Source organism: Vipera ursinii, assembly GCF_947247035.1.
Source record: "Vipera ursinii genome assembly, chromosome: 2".
Lineage (NCBI taxonomy): Eukaryota > Metazoa > Chordata > Lepidosauria > Squamata > Viperidae > Vipera > Vipera ursinii.
In genome coordinates, this window is record NC_139513.1 from 178,618,160 (window position 1) to 178,640,210 (window position 22,051).

At 41.2% G+C, this 22,051-nt stretch overlaps 1 protein-coding gene across 1 annotated transcript in view; it reads left to right on the forward strand.

The window, feature by feature from the left end:
* LOC310635580 (dedicator of cytokinesis protein 7-like) overlaps positions 1-22,051 on the forward strand; it is a gene marked incomplete at its 5' end in the record, with an annotated part of 198,900 nt that overhangs the window by 134,581 nt on the left and 42,268 nt on the right. The window contains 8 exons of the mRNA XM_083354666.1: positions 603-754; positions 1,522-1,704; positions 2,586-2,712; positions 3,173-3,257; positions 4,483-4,579; positions 5,692-5,820; positions 6,999-7,151; positions 7,523-7,681. Of these exons, the coding sequence (XP_083210792.1) occupies positions 603-754; positions 1,522-1,704; positions 2,586-2,712; positions 3,173-3,257; positions 4,483-4,579; positions 5,692-5,820; positions 6,999-7,151; positions 7,523-7,681 (1,085 nt within the window). The remainder of the gene's footprint in view (positions 1-602; positions 755-1,521; positions 1,705-2,585; positions 2,713-3,172; positions 3,258-4,482; positions 4,580-5,691; positions 5,821-6,998; positions 7,152-7,522; positions 7,682-22,051) is intronic.

Consider the following 22,051-nt stretch of genomic DNA (forward strand, 5'->3'; position numbering starts at 1 on the left):
ACCTCCCCTTCTTCTCCCAAAGGGAAAGTCTACGAGCCGCAGAACAGCTGATTTGGCAATGGCAATTTATGTACCTATGTATTTAAGGTTTAATTTTTTAACTTCCCATAGTGGGATTTTATGCTTTTTGCGAGCGTTCTCGAGTCATTTCTCAATTGAGCAGACTTGTAAATAAAACAAATCAATGAAAAAAATCTTGAATTTGCTTTCCTGGATTTGCTATGGTCAGCATTGTGGAAATTCTTGGCTACTGAGTTTGCTTTCATCCAGATTCTAGCAGCCCCAGGCTTGGTTATGTCTGTACTTTTTTCCCCAAACACCAACTTCTTGTTCTGGCAACAATGGTTGGCTTTTACTTTAAAAAGAAAAAAAATGACTACCTTCATGGCTTGAAACACGTTTTAATTTTGGTGCACCATTTCATTATGTTTACAATATTTTAATCAGCAGATTTGTTGTTTTTTTGTTAACTGCTTTCTCTATCTAAACCGTAAAGTTTTGTTATTTTGTTTTCATAGATGGAACACCACCACTACCTGACCAAGTGGGAAAAAACAATTTTTCCCTCTATCACTCAAACACTAGTCAACTCTATTTTACAGAGAACCACATCCAGAGAGGACGGCTAGCTTCTGTGATGGTTGAGGATGGAGATGGAGATGGCAGCACAATTAGCCAGTCAGTTGCCATGGCCATTGCGGGTTCTCCTTTGCCTCATTCTCATCAGTCTACGGTCTTCCAAATGCCAACAGTGGTAAGTGTCCATTGATTGGAAATGGGAGCATACAGTAGAACAGAATCCAGGTTTAAAAGGGTGGTGAATTCCTGCACATCACACTCTGGGTTTGAAGCTTCACAATTTCCAGAGATGAGACCATGTATATCTTGGACCTGTACCTCTCCCAGGGCCTTGAATCCAGCCACACAGGGACTCTTCTTATATCCACAGATCTCAGGAGAAAATCCAGCAGATGGATAGGAACATGCCCTCTTAGTAGTCCTCTCGCAATTACGTGCCCATAAGGCTGTCAAATGGGAAGCTGTGGAGTGGCCACTGAGAATACATCTACTGTGCATATAACCTTTGATTAAAACAGTATCTTGAGCAAACTTGAACAAAGCATTATAAGCCCCCCACCCCCAAAAGCAGCTCAAGTCATTTATTTTGGATGGCATCTAAAAACTGTAGAAGAGATACAAAGTTGCCATGTAGCCCGTTAGTTCAAGCAAGCTAGTCTGCTCTTTTTGGTTGTGACTGGCAGTGTGCTTCAGGTTCCAACCAGTTTTCTGTTCTAGCTGGAGATGCCAGGAATTGAATTGGAGTCATCTTCATGTAAAGCACCTGCTTGACCACCAAGCTATAACCCTTGCCTGCAGATACAACTCTTTCTCCCCTCCTTTGGATGATAGTACTTCTTCCAATTAGAGTAGACTAACTCAAAGAATTCCTATCATGCACAGTGTAAAACCTATTTAGAATTAATTTATGAACTGTTCTGCATAACTGTTGTTTGTCTTTAGCCTGCCCGCCAGTACAGCATGTTGTCTGCTGAGGCAAGTCGCAATCTGCTGGTGTGTCTTCTCTGGGTACTAAAGAATGCTGATGATGCTGTGCTACATCATTGGCTAGCTGACCTCTCTGCTTTCCATGTGAATCGTCTACTTGACTTACTCTACCTCTGTGTCTCCTGCTTTGAATATAAGGTTAGAAGAATCTAAAATTATGATATTTTGATTCTCTTCCTCTCCTTTAAAGATTGAGATAAAACCAAAAATACTGTCTTTGGCTCAAATTCTATTTCCTTAGAAGTTGGTATGAAAGCCAAAAATATAATTCACAAGCATTTTTGTCACAAGCTCCTAACCTGAGTATAAGAAATCTTTGTCTAAAAGCAACATGGTGCTTAGGAAAAGCTGAAAAATATAATAATGTATTGAATTTTTAAGCAAAACATCACTATAATTTAACCTGTGAAGTAGTTGAATGAATATCAAAATAATTAATTCACTTAAGTCAGATAGCAGGATAGCAAAACTGAATTTAAAAAGATAATTATTCTTTATAATTATGTTTTAGTAAAGTCTCAGCAGAACAGGTTGGTTAGGGACAGGAAGAACTAAAGTTGTATTTTCCCAAAGTCAGGACATTTCCTTTTAGAGTCTTCTGTGTGGAAACTGGATGGGAAGACAAATGCAGGAAAAAATAGACCCATTGACTTAAAAATACTTTAATTTAGCCCTCATCCTATTAGCATTTCCATAAAATATTGAGAAATCTCTTGATTTTTTAAAAAAATGGATTGTTAATGGCAGTGAGTGGAAATGGGAAGGGAATGTGGAGTTATTAATGGAATTTTGAAATGAGCTTAGTGAAGCTGAGATGTGAAAACTTTCTAGAGTTTCTTTGGTGGAGTCAACAAATCATGATGCTCACTGCTGAACTCCTTTTGAATAAGCCTTTGATTACTTTGTTCTATGGGAAGCTGTTTTTCCTATTTCTGAAGAAGTGTGGGCAATTGATTGGCAGATCTTGTTCTTGCAGTCAAGTATCTCCTTTTTTAATGAGGACTGTTGCCATCCCATAGGGCAAAAAGGCCTTTGAACGCATCAATAGCCTGACCTTCAAAAAATCTCTGGATATGAAGGCGCGACTGGAGGAAGCCATCTTAGGCACTATTGGGGCACGTCAAGAAATGGTTCGACGCAGCCGAGGTGAGACTAGCTAAAGAGCATGGAACAATGGAAGGCACCAGCACAACTTTGCTTCCCCAGTTCCCTCTCCCCACAAGATGGACCACCATTTCTGGGCCATATTTACTGCAAATTTAGTCAGTGGTAGTCAAAATTCTGAAGAAAATAAACATATTGGATTTGATTTTTTTTAGTTTTCAGATCAGTTCAAATGGAAAGAATTAAGAAAGAAGCTTCTATTTGTTGTAGTGCTATGGAAATGAATGCATAATTAAAGACATCCTGATTTTTCAGTATTGCACCATGATAAAATCCGATTTGTAGTAAGGAAGTTCTGTTTGAAGTAAAATCAAGAACCCAGGTGGGTCTCCCATCCTGTTGCAAAGAGGAAGAAGCTGGTCATTTAAGCACTTTCCCCTCAAAACACATTTTGTATTTATGCAGTGGTGAAAGCCAGATCCTTTCCCGCTTTTCTCAACAGAGCGCAATCCTTTTGGAAACCAAGAAAATGTTCGCTGGAGGAAGAATATTGCTCACTGGAGACAGAATTCGGACAAGGTGGACAAGTGCGTTTGTGGGCAGTTCTGGCATATCTGCACATTGATTAGAAATAAGCGGAAGAGGCCTTCATCCTGCAGTGGATAGACAATGGCTAGAATGTTGTTGATGATGATTGGCTGAATTGGCTGCACATTATGCTCCAGTCAATGGGACACATGTACTTTGGAAAAGCTGTTTTTTTTCTCGTTTTCATTTATTAGTTACATGTACACATTTCTCCCAAAAAGAAGAAAAAAATGATTTGATGATTGCGTGTTACTTTTTAGAGCCACTTCATTGGGCTTTTCTTATTCTAGCACAAGGGTGTCAAACTGCTGGCCCGTGGGCCGGAGCGTCACAGAGAAACCGCGCCCATCCCATTTTCGGCAATGTGAAAAAGTTCCGATATGTCGCTCGACGTCATGTGACATCGCGAGTTTGACATGCCTGTTCTAGCAGCTGTATGAGTGGAAGCCTCTGGAAGTAACACAAAAAAAATAAATAATACACTTCTCAAGTCAATTCAGAAATTGGGAGATAGGGATCCTAGTCTTAGCTTCAGCTCTTTCTGTGAGTCTCAGAGGTTTCCTTCAGACCCAAACGGCAGTAATGCAGCCTTTACTCTTTGAACTCTTCCCTTGTAGTCCAAATTTTACCTTTCCCAAAATGAATTAATTCATAGTACAATAATACTATAAATTGGTTCAGTAGTACAATAGTAACATTTCACTGCACCTAAATGTGTAAAAAAATAAGAAAAGCCCTGCTGGACCAGGCCATGGGCCTACTGAGTCCAGCATTCTGTATCATAGGCTACCTGATATCATGCTGTATTATCCAGCATTCCATATACTACCATCAGATAGATGCATTTGGGAAGTTTCCAGCCAAGACTGAAAAACTGTGGTCCTATTCTACAGTCACACATACAACTCATGTCCCAGCAAACAGTATTCAAGTGGGTTTTTTACTTCTGCTTCTCTGTCCATAGCCTTCCATTAACTCAACAGCCTAATTTTACTGCCATTTGGTCATTTTTCTTAGGGAAGGATAAGCCAACAGTTTTGGGGCAGCCAGTTACTTTCACAGGACATGTCTTGTGGGGGACTCCCTTTTAGGAAAAGTCATTCTGCCCTTTGACTTTGAAGGGAAATGGGGTGGCTCAGTGGTCAGAAAACAACTAAATAGCTTGGGACATTTTGCATGACTAGATATTAATCTTAACATTCACTTTCTTTATCACTTGCATAGATCAAAGGAAGAGATAGAACATGATGCTTTGGTAGATGGAAACCTGGCTACAGAGGCCAACATGGTGGTGCTGGATACCCTGGAAATTATTGTGCAAGTAAGATCTAGCCTTGCTATTACATTATGATAAAGCTTTGAGTTTCAGTAAATCTGTCTTGTCCTCTAAATGTGAAGGCTTCCACTATCTCTGTTGTGGAGCATTCAGAACTGGTCTTAAAGAGAAAGGATTCTGCTTCCCAAAATGTATCTGACGAGTTTAGCTCATGAAAATGGGATAGGAGGTGAGAGTCAGGCAGAGTTTCCCAAAAGATGTGGATAACATAAACCAAAACACACTACATTTATTACAATTCCTGGGTTTATAATAATAACTTGGTTATTCCTAGTCATGATGGTTCTCAGAAACACATTGTTGAGCAAAATCAAATTAATATGCTCGGTAAGGCCTGAAAATAAAGGATGAATGGGTGACATGTAGAAAACAAGTTGCCCATAGATCTTAATAAGCAAAACATATCTATGACATATAGGAGCTTCTCTAGGTTTTACTAGTGACAGTAACTGAAGTACTAGTACTTAAGACAGCAATCTGTCTTAAATGAAAAACCAGATCCAGTAGTACTAAATAGGTTCTTCCAAGGTTTTACTAGTGACAGTAACTGAAGTACTAGTACTTAAGACAGCAATCTGTCTTAAATGAAAAACCAGATCCAGTAGTACTAAATAGGTTCTTCCAAGCCTCATATTACTAACCATACTGAAGTCTCTGTTAGTTTCTTTGCCTGCAAGCCGAGTTCATATCTTGATGTAAAAATCCTAGACATAAACTCTATAAAGGGATCCCACAATTTAGAAGGGACTTAATTGGTCTGCATTGCATTTCAAGGAAATTTTGTATTAAATGAAATGTAGTGCTGCTCAAACATTGTGCCAAATAGTTTTATTTATCATCTACTTCACATAAGGAATCTGCTGACAATAAAGTAGGAAATAACTTTCTTTTAAATTTAAGAAATATGTTTCCTTGGAACACATTGGGAATCTCATTTACTTGTGCAGATGTCATTTTTGTTCTTTGTTCTATTCCTACATTGTAATAAAGTATGTGTAATAGCATGAAACCCTCCTTCTTTGCTTCTATATAGCTTTCTTCATTCTACAATGCTATCTAATGAATTCATTTTTTTTCTTCCTTCCCCTCCCCTGCAGACAGTGTCTGAAACCAAGGAGAGTGTCCTGAGTGGGGTGCTGAGGGTGCTTCTTCACAGCATGGGCTGTACACCTAGTGCTGCCTTCTTGCAACACTGCTTTGCCACCCAGAGAGCACTAGTGAGCAAGGTGAGTCTGCTTGGTGAGGAAAGTCTCGCTGAATGCAGTTAGAATAGAATAATAGCTTCATTGTCACTTTAAATGTACACTAATCAGCATATATTAAAATGAGATTTCGTTGCATACAGTTCTCAAAGGGTAACCACTTCCAATATACATTTCATAAACATGACAAAGAAATAAATAAAATAAAATATTATGCATATACACAGAGATATGGCCCAGAGAAACAACACAGTCTAGTTCGGATGTATATGGCAAGAAAAATGAGTCTTGTGAGTTTACCAGACGGCATAGGGAACAAAGCTGTCCCAGAATCTGGTAGTCCTGCTAGAAATACTTTGAAACCTCCTCCTAGAGGGGAGCAACAGAAACAGTCCATGAAGTGTGGGGTCTCTAACAATGCTTTGAGCTCTAAGCATGTAGCACTTATAAACAGTATCCTGAATAATGGGAAGCGGGCTTTCTGTAATTCAGCTGTCCTTATCACTCTCGGTATGGACCTTCTATCTGAGGCACTGCTACCACCAAACCAAACAGTGATGCAGTTTGTTAAGACACTCAATTGTGCCTCTGTAAAAAGTGGCCAGGACAGAAGGAGAATGATGTCCTTCCTTCCAGTCAATCTGCAACTTTTGTAAGGATCATGATCTGCTAGGGGACATCTTGCTTGCTTTTTGCCCATCCTTTACAACAAACAGAATGGGTATACTCTAGCCCCCTTGATTAAACAATGACATTGTCTTTTCTCTTGCAGCACCTGCTCTTTAGAATAATATCCTTCTAGAATAACGTTTCCCACCTGGGCTTCAGGTCTTTAATTGTATGGTCTTCAGGTCTTTAATTCTGGGAGTTGAAGTTCACACATCTCAAAATAGCTAAGATTGGGAAACACTGCTCTAGAGATTTGTATAACTTCTACCCTTATTTATGTTCAAAAAGTCCCTGAAAACCTTGTTGTTGCCTCAAGCCTTGAGTCCTTAAAGGATTTCATTTATTTAAAGGATTATCTTTTCAGATATGTTAGTTGGGGTTTCTTATTATTTTATTATTTTTATTATGTGTTAATGCTGCATGTTGCTCAGAGTCATATAGAATTGGTGGTCTTCCACTCTCTGTTAAATAACAAATTAGAAAAACAATTTTTATCATTGTCAAATCAGATAACTTGAATCCCATTCTTACAGTTCCCTGAAATGCTTTTTGAGGAAGACACTGAACTGTGTGCTGATCTGTGCCTGCGTCTCCTACGCCACTGTAGTAGCAGAGTGGCCATCATTCGCACCCATGCAAGCACCTCACTTTACCTTCTCATGAGACAGAACTTTGAGATTGGCAATGTAAGTGCTATTGGAAAAAGGGGTGTGTGGAGGAGCATTAAGGGGTAGGTCAGTTCCCCCATGTAAGGGAGAAAAATATAATATATATATATAAAAGCAACAAAATATTTATGGTAACCCAAAGCCTTATAGAAACTGAAAATGTCACCTTTTCAAAATGCAATGAGCCATCTTTTCCATTGTGCTTGTTTGCAAAGCGCTTAGCACTTTGGGGCATTTGTCCTAGAGGTTTTTGCCTTGTGTTGTTGGTCAGTACAAAGGGTTAATATGATGAAGAAAGCAGGAATTTTCTTTTCTTTGTATGTCTGAAATTTTGTTAATGCTAAAGAGAAATACCTTTCTAGCACCCTTTTTGAAACTTTCTTGTAAAGAACTTTGCTCGAGTGAAGATGCAGGTCACCATGTCCCTCTCCTCACTTGTGGGAACATCTCAGAACTTCAATGAGGAGCACTTGCGGCGCTCACTGAAAACCATCCTAACCTATGCTGAAGAAGACCCAGAATTGCGAGAGACAACTTTTGCTGAGCAGGTATTTCATGCAGTCCCATAAATTCCCAGCAAAAGATTTGGGGCAAGACTTGGGCCTTGCCTTGGTTTGCCCGTACCCAGCTAGAAATGTTACCTTTTTCTTTAAGACCCAAAGAACTTAAAACATCTTTCTTTCTTTCTTTCTTTCTTTCTTTCTTTCTTTCTTTCTTTCTTTCTTTCTTTCTTTCTTTCTTTCTTTCTTTCTTTCTTTCTCCTATTTTTCCCACAACAACAATCCTGTGAGCTGAGTTGGGCTGTAAGAGAGTGAGTAGCCAAAAGTCACCCTGCCGACATTCATGGGGCCTGTTGCTGCAACCGTTGCCCCATCGCTCACTGTGGCTGGAGTTGGCTGGTCAGCAGGGGGTGCCACCTGGGCCAGGGCTTCTCATGCTTTGAGGTTGCCAAAAGCCCCCCTCAAGAATCCAGTCCTCTCAGTCCAGCTTGCCTGCTATCGGTTCTTCCTCCAGCTTTACACAGACATTTGTAACTAAATAAATTGTCAGACATACCCCAATCTGATCCCTTAGGAAAGAAAGACCCTTGACTCCATGTGATTGGAGTGAAAGGTTCTTTTACTAAGAAGATAATGAAAATGTTCCATTGTAGCGGATAGAGAAAGCAGAGGTGGGCACTGTTAGGAATTGTTGTGCAGAGGTCTTCTTGTGCTACCAAGGAGTTGCACAGACAAGGAAGGGTACTGAGAGTAGTAAGAGTCACACATTAACCACAAGAGTACACTGAGTTGTGAAAACAAAAAGTATTTTACTTTTGAGGTGGTGTAAAAACAAAAATGCACAGTCAACAATAAACAGTCCAGATCATACACAATAGCAACAGTCCAAGGAGTAATCCAAAATACAGTCTTCTTACTGGTCCAGAGGTCAATACACAGTTATACATGTTTATCACAGTAGTAAACCAACAGTACAGCAAAACAGAGCAAAAACAGTAATAGTAGAGAGAGCAGTGAATTCAGAGAGAAAGAAGCTACGTTCCTAGCTCCCTCTTATGGCCATGAGAACACTTACACACCCATTGGCTAATTAACATCTTAAAGTCACAACATCATGGTTAATATATTTTCAACCCAACATTGTAGGCTATCATCATATGCCTAACATTCTCCCCTTTGGGTAGAATAATATATAACCTCTTACAATCTTATGCACATTCTTTCACAATTAGCATTGTGTTTCACAGCACTTTGGACCTTCGTAAAATGGTCTGCAATATTTACATCAGATGAACAATATTCCAGTTGTATTAATTTATCTTTAACACATTGTCTTACATTTAGATAACGAAGATCTGTATGTTTAGATCTTGTTTTTATTGCAGCATTGTTTGCCATCTTTATCGCAGCTTGATTGTCCTCATAAACAATAAATGGATCCTTTACAGTTAAACCCATATCCAACAATAATTGTTTGTACATTAGCAGTTCTGTACATTACACTGATAGACATGAAAATTCAGCCTCCATTGTAGACAGGCTTATGTGCTTTTGTCTAATGGACTTCCATCCAATCAAAGAATCAGCTTACCGGCTGAACTACGGATGGCCCCCGACCTTTGCTCCTTCCGGCGTGATCTAAAAACTTATCTATTTGAATAAGCCGGCCTGGCCTGATGGGTTTGGGGTTTTAACATTATTTTAACTAACCTACCACATTGGGCACAATCATTTAACTTTAAATCTTGTATCCTGTATTCTTATTTTTATTGCCCTGTACACCGCCCTGAGTCCTTCGGGAGAAGGGCGGTATATAAATCAAATAAATAAAATAAATAATAAAATAAATCACCCAACATTATAGCCAATCCTGAAGTTGATTTACGAGTGCTTGTCTCAGAGGCAAAACTCGCATCTGCATATGCTGTAAGGATTAACTCACGATTTGGCTCTAAGTATAACAAGTAGTGAATAGTCTGCTTTAAATACCTCAATACTCGTTTAGCCGCTTGCCAGTGTCTAACAGTTGGTTCATTATTGTATCTAGCCAATTGGTTTACACAGTAGGAAATGTCAGGTCTTGTCCAATTACTAAGATACATAAGGCTTCCTATCAAAGATTGGTACATAGTCTTATCAAATACAGGACTCTCAACATTAGTGTCCTTAAAATCCATAGCCATTGGAGTTTTTGCTGATTTACGTATTTCCATGTTGTATCTCTTTAATAACAGATATTTTACTGGCTTGCGAAACCTTAAAACCTCTATTCGTTTTTACAATATCTAACCCCAAATAGTGGCTTATTTCCCCAAGGTTCCTAATTGTAAATTTGTTTTGCAATCTTGAAATGATGTCCTTAGCTTCTAGCTCAGTTTTTGTTATGATTGCAATATCATCAGTAAACAATAGAAGAAAAGATAATACTCCATTGTGTTCTCTTCTAAACAAACATGGATCAGCATTACTGGCTACAAAACCTATTGCACTCAACTCGTTAACTATACATATATTCCACTCATAACCAGATTGTTTTAATCCATAAAGGCTTTTCTTTAATTCCCAACAATCATTGTCTCTATTATTAGTCAATCCTGGTGGTATTCTTAAATAAATAGTATGTTGCAATGGAGCATGTAAATATGCAGTTTCAACATCCACATGGTTTACTACATATTGGTTTTTAGCTGCCCACACCAAAACTACTCTCAAAGTAGTTGCCCTCAGACTGGGTGAAAACACCTCATCATAATCCTCAGTAGTTTGGGCAAAACCTTGTGCAACCAAACGTGCCTTATGGGTTACAGTTCCATCTACTCCCTTCTTAATTTTATAAACCCATTTACATCCTATAGCTTGCTCACCAGGTAGCAGTTTTGCTTTCTCATAGACCTTAAGATCCTGCAAAGACTTCAACTCCCTATTCATTGCAGCTTTCCATGCTTCCTGTTCCTTTTCAGGATACATCCTGATCTCATCATAGTTAGAAGGCTCTAAATCAACTTGACATATTACACTTGCTTCATAGCGATCAGGTGGACATCTGATGTGTGTTGAACACCTAGGTCAGACATGTCAAACACAAGGCCCGGGGGCCGGATCCGGCCCGTGAAGTGGTTTCATGCGGCCCGTGAAGCCATCCTGGAAACAATGAGGGAACGGCCCCCGCTGCCTTGGCCCTGGCCCAGAGACCCTCCTTCTGCCATAGACCCTCAGATCTGTCCCACTCCTGCCCAGGCCCCTATAGGCACCCTTGATGCGAACGATGTAGAGCTGGCCATGCCCACCCAGTAGGCCATACGCACTCTAGCCACACCCACCCAGTAGGCCACGCCCACCCAGGCCATACCCACCCGGCGCCCTTGAGGGCAACCGCAATGCTGATGCGGCCCTCAATGAAATTGAGCTTGACACCCCTGACCTAGGTAGTACAGGGCTTTGAATTTCTGACTCCTCTCCTTCCTCTGATTCATCTTTTATCTCCCCTATCTCCTCTTCATCTTTTATAATTACAGGAGATGTCTTATCATTACTAACTATGTCATCAGAGAGGTCCTCAAACACTAGAGATCTGTGTTAACAGTTTCTTGTTCTAATCTATCCCAATCAACGTGCTCAAGGAATTTGGCACTTGCACTACTATATACATTGGTGGTGCCTTGTTCCCAGAAACGATAGGATCTATGATTAGATTCATAACCCACAAAGTATAATTGTCTAGCCCTATGTTGGCCTTTACTCCTGAGTTGTGCAGGAATGTGGACCCATGCTGGGGTGCCAAACGTGTGCAGATAATCAAGGTTTGATTTTCTACCATGCCATATTGTGTATGGTATTTTACTGGTAGAATTAACCACTATATTCAGAATATGGTTTATACATTTTGCTGCCTCCCCCCACAGTCGATCTGTTAAGCCTGAATCTTTTAACATGGTTCTCATCATGGCTTGTAACATTTGCCCACATCTCTCAACAAATGCATTATGTTGAGGCCTATAAGGGGCTGAACGTTTATGCTCAATGCCAGCTGATTCTAGCATATCAACAGAGCGTTTGTTTGTAAATTCAGTGCCATTATCAGTTATTATACACTGAACCTTTGTCTTTGTTTTCCTCTCAACGAATTCGAGCCAATTCGAGAATTGTTGGAAAGTGTCTGCCTTTGACTTAAGCAGATAACAAAAACCATAACGAGAGTACTGGTCAAGGATACTTAAAATATAACATGATCCTCCTAAACTTGGTTTCATGGGTCCAATTAGATCTGCAAATACAACTTCCAAAGGTACAGTTGTTTTGAAGCCATTTAACCTGTTTGGAGGAGTTGCCTTACTCTTTTCCTGATTACAGGCATTGCAATTCAAATACTTACTACATGGCTTCAGTTTAATTCCTTGTACTAACTCAGCTGTTTTACGTAGTGAGTTAAAGTTCACATGCCCTAACCGCCTATGCAATAAATGTATACACTCATCGTGTGGCTTCTTGTTCTCACATATAGAGTTGGCTTTAACTGTACTAACTGGGTTACCAGTGAGAACAAACCATTTTTCAGGTTAACAGTTACACAGGTTCCATTCCTTTCAATAGTGCATTGCTCCCCTCTGAATGTTACCACAAACCCAACCTTAACCAATTCCCTTACAGATAACAGGTTGAATCTTAGCTTAGGTATATATAACATAGGTAACTGTTCATCAATGCATGGACAATAGGAATTACCTTCACCAGAGGCCTTCATCTTCCAACCGTTTGCCAGTGAAACATATTGGTTGCTGTTTTTCATATTAACAAACCTCTCTTTCACTTTAGTAATGCATTGTGAAGCCCCACTATCAACAACCCACAACTCGTTCTTTCTGGATGTTTGTTCACCAGAAACAGCCAAACCAATGCCCTTCTTAGCCTTCCCACTGCTATTCACATTCTGTTTTTTACCCTTTCTACAGAATTTGGCTATATGCCCTCTAGCCCCACATTTCTTGACGTTGTAAGCAGTGGTGAATGGCTGCTCCTCTCGTGGTTGCGTCTCTCTCAGCTGGTCTCTGTCACGCCTTCTTCTGGACTCTTCCAGCAGTCTCCCAGTAATGTTAGTCAAAATCAGTTCCTCTCTGGTCAGCACTTCCAAAGAAGAAACATACTCATCATAACTCATCCAAAGAGGATAAGACAATGTAGACCTGATGCAACTCTCAAAAAATTAGCTCCTTTTCATGAAGCTCTTGAAGAGTTGTCTTCATGTAGTTCAAATGAGTCAGCATATCTCCATTCTTTTGCAGACAAATTCTAAACAGCTTACGTGTAAGGTGTATATGTGCACCCACACTGTTGCGAACATAAAGCCTTCGCAAAATGTTCCAACACCTAGCAGCAGATGCCTCACCACGAATATGGACAAGCTGCTGGTCACTCAGTGTTAGTCCAATAATGCAAATAGCTTTCTCATTTTTTCATTTAAAGTTGTCTATCTTCTTTGCATCATCCTCGTCATCTGGATCCCAGGCAGTAGTATCTGGTGAGTTATTAACTACAGTCCATAGTTCTTCCTTGTGCAAAAGCAAGCTACATTTTGTGGACCAGGAAACATAGTTTGTTCCATCCAACTGGGTTATCCAGGAGATGCCTGACAACTGTTCTTGTGCCATTTTACACCAAATAGCTAACAGAAACTCAGCTAAGATACTGTGTGTACTTACTCTCAGTACAGGCCTGGGCTCATAACCAGTGTTAGGAATTGTTGTGCAGAGGTCTTCTTGTGCTACCAAGGAGTTGCACAGACAAGGAAGGGTACTGAGAGCAGTAAGAGTCACACATTAACCACAAGAGTACACTGAGTTGTGAAAACAAAAAGTATTTTACTTTAGAGGTGGTGTAAAAACAAAAATGCACGGTCAACAATAAACAGTCCAGGTCATACACAATAGCAACAGTCCAAGGAGTAATCCAAAATACAAAGTCTTCTTAGCAGTCCAGAGGTCAATACACAGTTATACAGGTTTATCACAGTAGTAAACCAACAGTACAGCAAAACAGCAAAAACAGTAAGAGTAGAGAGAGCAGTGAATTTAGAGAGAAAGAAGCTACGTTCCTAGCTCCCTCTTATGGCCATGAGAACACTTACACACCCATTGGCTAATTAACATCTTAAAGTCACAACATCATGGTTAATATATTTTCAACCCAACATTGTAGGCTATCATCATATGCCTAAACAGGCACATACCCCCTCCCCCTTGGGAGTATGGCAGAACCCAGAGAGAGGTGAGATTTGATTTTGGGTCAGAGGGGATAGATAGAAATGAAATAGGAATGGGTTCTGACATCCTGCTCCCCTTAAAATAGGAGAGATCCATCTGTACAGAGAACAAAACAGGTATATAGGTTAGTTGGGTTTGTTGGGAAATCCTGTATGAAACTTTTTTAGCATTTTGGGTACTCTAACATGACGTTTGTGGACCCACTCATTCTTTGAAGAGGGAAGGTGTTTCCACGCTACTAGGAATTGGGTTGCCTCATGGTACTTCCTAGAATCTAGGATTTCTTTTATTTTGAAATGTTGTTCTCCTTCAACCATGTGGTAGAGGGGGGAGTTTTGGCCGTAAGGGCAACTGTTGCTCTCACTTCAGCAAGCTGCAGTGAAAGATTGGGTGTATTTGTCTGAGGTTTTCTGATAATTCTAATTCTACCGTTACTGGGCTTATGATTGTTTTAATTGCAAAAGGTCCTATATATTTTGGACCAGGTTTTTTACCGAGCTGTAGGGATTTTAGGTATTTTGTAGACAAATATACCATTTATCCTACAGTGAATGGTTTAGGTTCGACTCTTTTTTTATCTGCTTGTGTTTTGTGTGCCTGTCTAGCTTCATCTAAGGCTTTCCTAATCACTGGCCAGGTGTTTTGTAATTGGGATATCCATTCTTTCAGTGATGGGATTGCTGGTTCGTTTGGGGTTAGTTCTGGCATAGGGTTGAAACTTTGGCCAGTGGCTACTTGAAATGGAGTGTAGCCTGTGCTGGAGTGGACTGTGATGTAGGCAACTTTTGTGAAAGGAAGTAGGTCCGTCTAATTCGTTTGCTGGAAATTAATAAAGCACCTTAAATATTGCTCAGGTACTGAGTTCAAACATTCAGTTGATCCATTAGTCTGAGGATGACAACTAGATGACAGCCCCTGGGTGGTTCCTAAGAGGGATAATTTTTTTTCCCAAAACTCTGGTGTGAATTGCACTCCCCTATCTGATATGATGCGTTGGGGTGCCCCATGCAATCTGTAGATGTGCTGCATGAATAGTTTAGCTAAGGTTTTATTTATTTTATTTATTTTATTATTCATTTATATACATTTTCACAGTAGGGATTTTTGGGCAAGGGATAAAGTGCACCTTTTTGGAAACAGGTCTGTAACCCCACAGATTGACACTATTTCCATTGCTTTCTGGTAACTCCACTATAAAATCCATGGATATTTCTTTCCATATGGCCAAGGGATTTGCCACTGGTTGTAGCAGTCTGGGCGATCTCCCTTGCAACCTCTTAGCAGCTGCGCAAGTTGGGCAGCTGGCCACATAGCTTTCTATGTCCTTTTTCATGGATGGCCACCAAAATTGTCTTTTGATTAAATGTAGTGTTTTTACAAAAAGGGACGTGGTGGCTCAGTGGGTTAGGACGTTGAGCTTGTTGATCAGATGGTCGGCAGTTTGGTGGGTCAAATCCTGAGTGCCGCGTAACAGAGTGAGTGCCTGTTACTCGTCCCAGCTTCTGCCAACCTAGCAGTTCGAAAGCACGTAAAAATGCAAGTAGAAAAATAGGGACCACTATGGTGGGAAGGTAACAGTGTTCCGTGCGCCTTTGGCATCTAGTCATGCTGGCCACATGACCACGGAGACGTCCTCAGACAAGCGCTGGCGCTTTAGCTTTGAGACGGAGATGAGCACCGGCCCCTAGAGTTGGAAACGACAAGCATTCATGTGTGGGGGAACCTTTACCTTTTAGTGTTTTTACAATTCCAAAATGCCCTGCTGATTTTGTATCATGGCACAACTATATGAAAGTGACTCTCTGGGTGGTTGGTATATATAACTTCTCCCCCACCCATGGCAGTCCGTCCTTGATTGTGCACACATGTTTATTCTTCTGGAACCATTCATCTGTTTCTAAAGTTTTCTGGTTTGGCTACCCAGCTGCGGCTTTATTTTAGCTTGGGCCCTGGTAGTTACAGGTACTGCCTGTGGTTCAGGCATGAGTGGTTTAGAACCGGTGGGTCATGTGCTGTTACATTGGGGCATGCGAGACAGGGCATCTGTCAGGACGTTCTTCCTCCCTGGTAAGTGTTTGACCGTAAATTGGAATTGGTGAAAGTGCTGGGACCAGTGGGATTGCTTAGAGGTGAGCTTTCTGGGTGTTTTTAGTGCTTCCAAATGTTTGTGATCCGTCCAAACCTGAAAAGGAATTTTATTCCCTTCAAGGAAGTGGCGCCATGTGAGTAACGACCATCCCACAGCATACGCTTCTTTCTCCCACACCGCCCAGCATTGCTCCGTTTCAGAAAGTTTTATGTACTATTACATTTTCTTGTAATAGTACAGCCTCCACCGCTACATCACTTGTGTCCGCCTGTATTACAAAAGGTTTATCTGGATCCAGATGCCTCAGTACAGGTTCAGCGGAAAAGAGTATTTTTAATCTCTCAAATGCCTCTTGGCACTGCATTGTCCATCTCAGTGGCTGGCTGGGTTTTACTGAGTTTTCCCTCTTCATTTTTAACAAGTTTGTGATTGGCAAGGCTATTTGGGCATACAAAGGGATGAATTGGCAATAAACGTTTGCGAAGCCCATGAAGCTTTGCAATTGCTTCCTCGTGCGGGGTGGTGCTCATTCCAATACTGCCCTGACCTTCTCAGGGTCCATTTTGATACCCTGTGGGGATATTTGATAACCCAGATAGTCTATTTTTTCCTGGTGGAATTCACATTTCGATAGTTTGGCATATAAGCGGGCAGCTTGCAGCTTCTTTAAAACCTCTCTGACCAGTTTGACATGCTCCTCTTTGGACTCGGTAAAGATAAGAATGTCATCTAAATAAACTAGGACCCCCTTGAATAGGTGCTCCCTTAGCACCTCGTCGATTATTTGCAAAAATACCACAGGGGCCCCTTGTAGTCCAAACGTCAAAACTTTGAATTGGTAGCATCCCATTGGGCAATTAAATGCAGTTTTCCATTTGTCCCCTTCCTTAATCCTAACGCAGTAGTACGCTTCCCTTAGGTCTAATTTGGTGAAAATTCTTCCTTTCGATAGGTGGGATAACATGTCCTTCATGAGGGGTAGGGGGTACAGGTTGCTTTCACTGATTACATTCAAGGTGCGGTAATCCATGCAAAGTGCAAAGTGCCGTCCTTCTTTTCTCTGAAAAGGACCGGGGTGGCTACTTTGGACTTGGCAGGTTTCATAAATCTCCTTTCTTAGTTTTTGTCTATGAATCTTTTCATTTCCTCCTGCTCTTTAGGGCTCGTGGATTACAATCTGGGCTTCGGGGTTTTTGATCCGGGTTTGATTTCTATGGCACAGTCCGTGGGTCGATGAGGAGGAAGCTCATCCGACCACGCCTTGCTGAAAACTTCAGCAAGGTCTCGGTATTCCTCCGGCACTTCGGGTAAACCCTTTTCGTCTCCCATCGACGCTTTCTTCATTTCTGGGTTTGGTAGGGTTCCTTGGGGTATCAAGATCGCACAGTCCCCTTTTGGAAATCTGAGCTCTGCTGTTCTCCAATCTACCTGGGGGTTCCACTTCTTTAGCCACGCCAGCCGTAGGATCACTGGGCATTCAATGCCTGGGTTTACTACAAACGTTCTGTCTTCCTCGTGGTTCCCCAGAGATAGGTGGATTGGTAAAGTGGCCAGGGTAGGCACACACACCCTGCTATGGACCCACCTAACTGGAAGAATGAGATCAGCTGTTTCAGCCTCCTCACCTGGATGCCCAAATTTCCCACTAGCGTCGGGCTAATGAGGCAACGGGTGCATCCAGAATCTATTAGGGCTTTCACATTGATGGCTTTTGGCATGTAGGGGGCTAATATAGTCACTATCTTGAGGATGGGCGTGATGGGTCCACTTACCAGGGGTTCGGCCTCCGAGTTGTCATCCAAGGAATCCATCGCCCCTGCAATGTAGGCCGGAGTTCCCTGCCCACGCTTGGCTGAGGGTAGGGACTCTACGGCTTCTGTTGCCTTCATGGCGGGTTCTCGTGGCTTGGCTGGGGATTTCCCTGATTTACTGGCCGGTGATCGATCTGTTTGTATTGAGGGGCTTTCGAGCGGCACTCTATGGTGCATTGCCCCTCTCTCCTGCATTTGAAATAGCCTGTTGACTTCTTAGCTGTGGCTGGTGGTTTTGCTGCTTCGCACAATGGTTCAGGGGGTGAGCAGCCCCATGGTTTTCTCGGTGGTGCCTCTTCAGCAGGTTGATCTCTGCTTCCTCCACCAGGACGTACCATTCGTCTAGTCGGCATGGGTCCTCTTGGGGTAGGCAAGCATCGTACAGGTCATAGTTTAGGCCGTCGTTGAAGTGGCTAAGGAGGATGTCTTCCGGCCAGTTCAGTTTGCTGGCAATGGCCTGGAATTCTTGCATATATTCAGCTACCAGCTGTCTGCCTTGCTTCACTGTTTTGATCTTTTTGGTCAGCCAGGCGGTCCTCGAATTGCCTTCTCAGTGAGGACATGAAATGGTTGAAATTGTGAAGCTCTAAGGCATTGGAATCATGCAGGTCCACCATCCAGTCTGCAGCCACCGCCTCCAGAGCGGATTGCATGATACTTGTCATTGGGGATGTCTCAACTGTATTCTTCCATGTAGCTGAGGACTTGGGTTAGGAAAAATCCCAAGCGTCGTGATTCTCCCCTGAATTTCGCGTCCAGCAGCTGGAATCTTTGAATGGATTGGTGCCTTCGTCGTCACCATGATGTCTCCTATCTCGTTTGGCAGCTGCAGGTTGGCGGGGAGTGGGGATGGCTAAAGCGATAGCTGCTGTCTCAGCGGTCTTGGACATCCCCGGGACTTCTGCTTCCTATTCCCCCTCATTGTCTCTCTGTCTGCAGCCCAAGGTAATGGTGCGGCCGCGAGGTTTAGGTTTCTCATCCCCAAGAGAGCCGAAGGTTCTTTTCATCAGGTCTATAGCTTTTTCTAAAATCCAATTCAAGTGCTCTGCGCAATCCCCTTCCTCTTTGCTAAGGTGAAGGGATCTCTCCATTTCTTGCTTCCATCCGGGTTGGTGGCTGCCTCGTTTCAGGGTTACCTTTCTCAACCTTTTTTCCCCACTCATCTTTCTTTCCAGTGCCCATCGACCACCGAAGTTTGTGGCTGTGCGTTTCCACCACTTCTTCTGAGGAGTAGGACGTCTCGGATCCCGACAGCTGGCAGGGTTCCAGCTGGAAGGAGGGCTCCCCCTTCGCGGCGGGTTCTTTCTTCCCTGCCCCATTGTCCGACTTTGTAGAATTTGTAAAATCCCCTGGTAACGGTCTTCCTTCCAGGTTGACTATTACTGCAGATCCTGTCTAATGTCAGTATTCACTTCAATCACACATCTTAAGAAAGCAGAACTCTTGGAAGTGATTTCTTCCAACAGGAACTTTTATGAAGAGTAGTTGATAGCAGGCATAATAGATGGGATCTGAGATTTCCCGTGCAGAATGATAGGTTAAGGATCCCCAAGCAAGACCCCACTCCATAGTCCATCCGTCCAGTGTGGGACGACCAATCCCCAGGTGTTAGGTCCATCGTGGGAAAAGGGGAGATCATCAGCCCAACTCCAGTTCACACAGCAATGGTTTGACGGCTCTTCACACCTTCCTCTGAGAGCGTAGAAATAAACCAGGAACGTAGTTTACATTCCTTATTCTTTCCCTTGTTCTAGCTGACAGTTGAGGGAGATAAGGTTCAGAGAGAGATATAAAGCAGGAAAGCAAAATGTGACATTGTAGTGAATAGAGGAAACAGACCATAAATGAAAGCAAAAGATTACATTGTAGCGGATAGAGGAAGCAGGCAATAAACCTGCGGGCACATCCCCCCTCCCCCTGGAGAGTATGGCAGAACCCAGGGAAAGGTGAGATTTGCTTTTGGGTCAGAGGGGATAGATAGAAATAAAATAAGAATGGGTTCTGACAGGTGTACAGAGTAGTAATATGCTTGCCAAAAGGAAGGGCTTGACTTTCTGAACATTTAATACTATTACAATGGAGATAAGTGTTTCTGTTTATTCCAGACATGAAATAAAAACATTTTGCATGATAACAGTAAGATTTCCATGACTAAACAAAAAAAAAGAAAATGGTTACCTTGCAGGCATCTTCAAGCTAGTATCTACCATGTTTACATGGATTTTTACAAACAGTTTTTCTTTTCTTTTTTATTAAAAAGTTTTAAAATACATTTTATCTTTAACAATCCCCCTCCCCCTCCCCTACCTATCCCTCCCTACCCCTCCCCCCCTCTCCCCCCCACTTCCCAGAGCTAAGTACAAGGTATAAAAACAAAGAACAATCATAAACATCCATATGCTAACAACAATACACTCTTAAATCTATCGCTCTCTAGCTCATATAAGATAACCAAAAGCAATATTAATATTACATATAAAAAGAAAGAAAAAAGAAAGAAAGACTTATTCAAATGCTAAATGAAACTTTTTAGTCCCATATTTCTTCTGGATATATTCAATCCATTTTTTCCACTCCATAATATAGCGTTCTTGCGAATGATCTTTCAAATAAGCCGAGATCTTTGCCATTTCTGCCAGGTCGGAAACCTTTAAAGTCCATTCCTCTATAGTTGGCAATTCCTCCTTCTTCCAATACTGACCTATTAAAAGTCTTGCTGCTGTAATTAAATTCAACATCAACTTAGTGTCCACAACAGTAGCTTCTGTAATTATACCCAGCAAAAAGAATTGCGGACAAAACTTTATCTTTTGCTTGAAGATCTTCTGCATGTTCCACCAAATTTTTATCCAAAAAGCCTTAACCTTTTTACAAGTCCACCATATGTGAAAATATGTTGCATCTTCGTCACCACACCTCCAGCATTTGGGCTGATAATTCGGATACATACTTGCAAGCTTTTTAGGATCTAAATGCCATCTATAAAACATTTTATAAAAGTTCTCTCTTAAATTTTGAGCTTGTGTAAATTTTACGTTCCTCACCCAAATCTTTTCCCACGTGTCCATTGTAATAACTTCTTGGATATTTTGAGCCCATTTTATCATACAATCTTTAACAAGTTCTGTTTCTGAGTCAATTTCTATCAATGCAAGATATATCCGTTTGATATGTGCTGGACCCTGATTTCTAATTTGCTTTATCAGATTTTCATCAGTCATTGTAAAACCAGTTTTCTGATCTTCTTTCCACCTGGCCCGTAGCTGGATATATTGAAACCAAGTTTGAATAATCTTCTCATCTCGCAAGAGGCTGTACGGTTTCAGACACCAGACATTTCTTTCCAGACTTAAAATCTCCTTATACGTAGTCACATCATGTTTAAAACCAACATTTATATTTTCTATTGCGTGTTTTGGGATTGCCCACAATGGTATCTCACAGTCTAGCTTATGTCTATACTTCTTCCAAACTCTCAACAATGCCTATGTTAAAATATGCACTTTAAACACATTATCTACCTTCTTATCATACAACAAATATGCATGCCAGCCAAACAACAAATCGTGGCCCTCAAGATTTAATAATCTCTCTTGTGTCAAATTAATCCAATCACTTATTCCTGCTAACGCAGCAGCTTCATAATATAATTTAAGATTGGGCATTTTAAGACCACCTCTTTCACGAGTATCCTGCATAATCTTAAGTTTAACTCGTGGCCTTTTCCCTGCCCAAACAAATTTGTTGATACCTCGCTGCCATTCCTCCAGATTAGAATCTTTCTTAAGAACCGGTATCATTTGAAATAAAAATAAAAATTTAGGCAGGACATTCATTTTCACTGCTGCGATTCGCCCCAACAAAGACAGTTGCAATTTTTCCCAGCTCTCCATTTCTTTTTGAATTTTTTCCCATAATCTTTCATAGTTATTTTTATATAACTTTGTATTAGAGGGTGACAAAAACACCCCCAAATATTTGACCCTTTTAACAATCTCAAATCCAGTTAATCCTTCTAAAAGGGCCTTTTGCAATGCTGTCATATTTTTGGCCAGAATTTTAGTTTTTTGTGCATTAACTTTAAATCCAGAAACCTTCCCATATTGCATTATTATCTCCATCAGGTCCACAACAGAGTTCTCCGGCTGGGTCACCGTAACAACCAGATCATCTGTGAACGCTCTCAATCTATAATCCTGATCTCTAATTTGTATACCCTTAATTCTTTCCGTATTTTTATCAATAATATCTCCAATGTTAA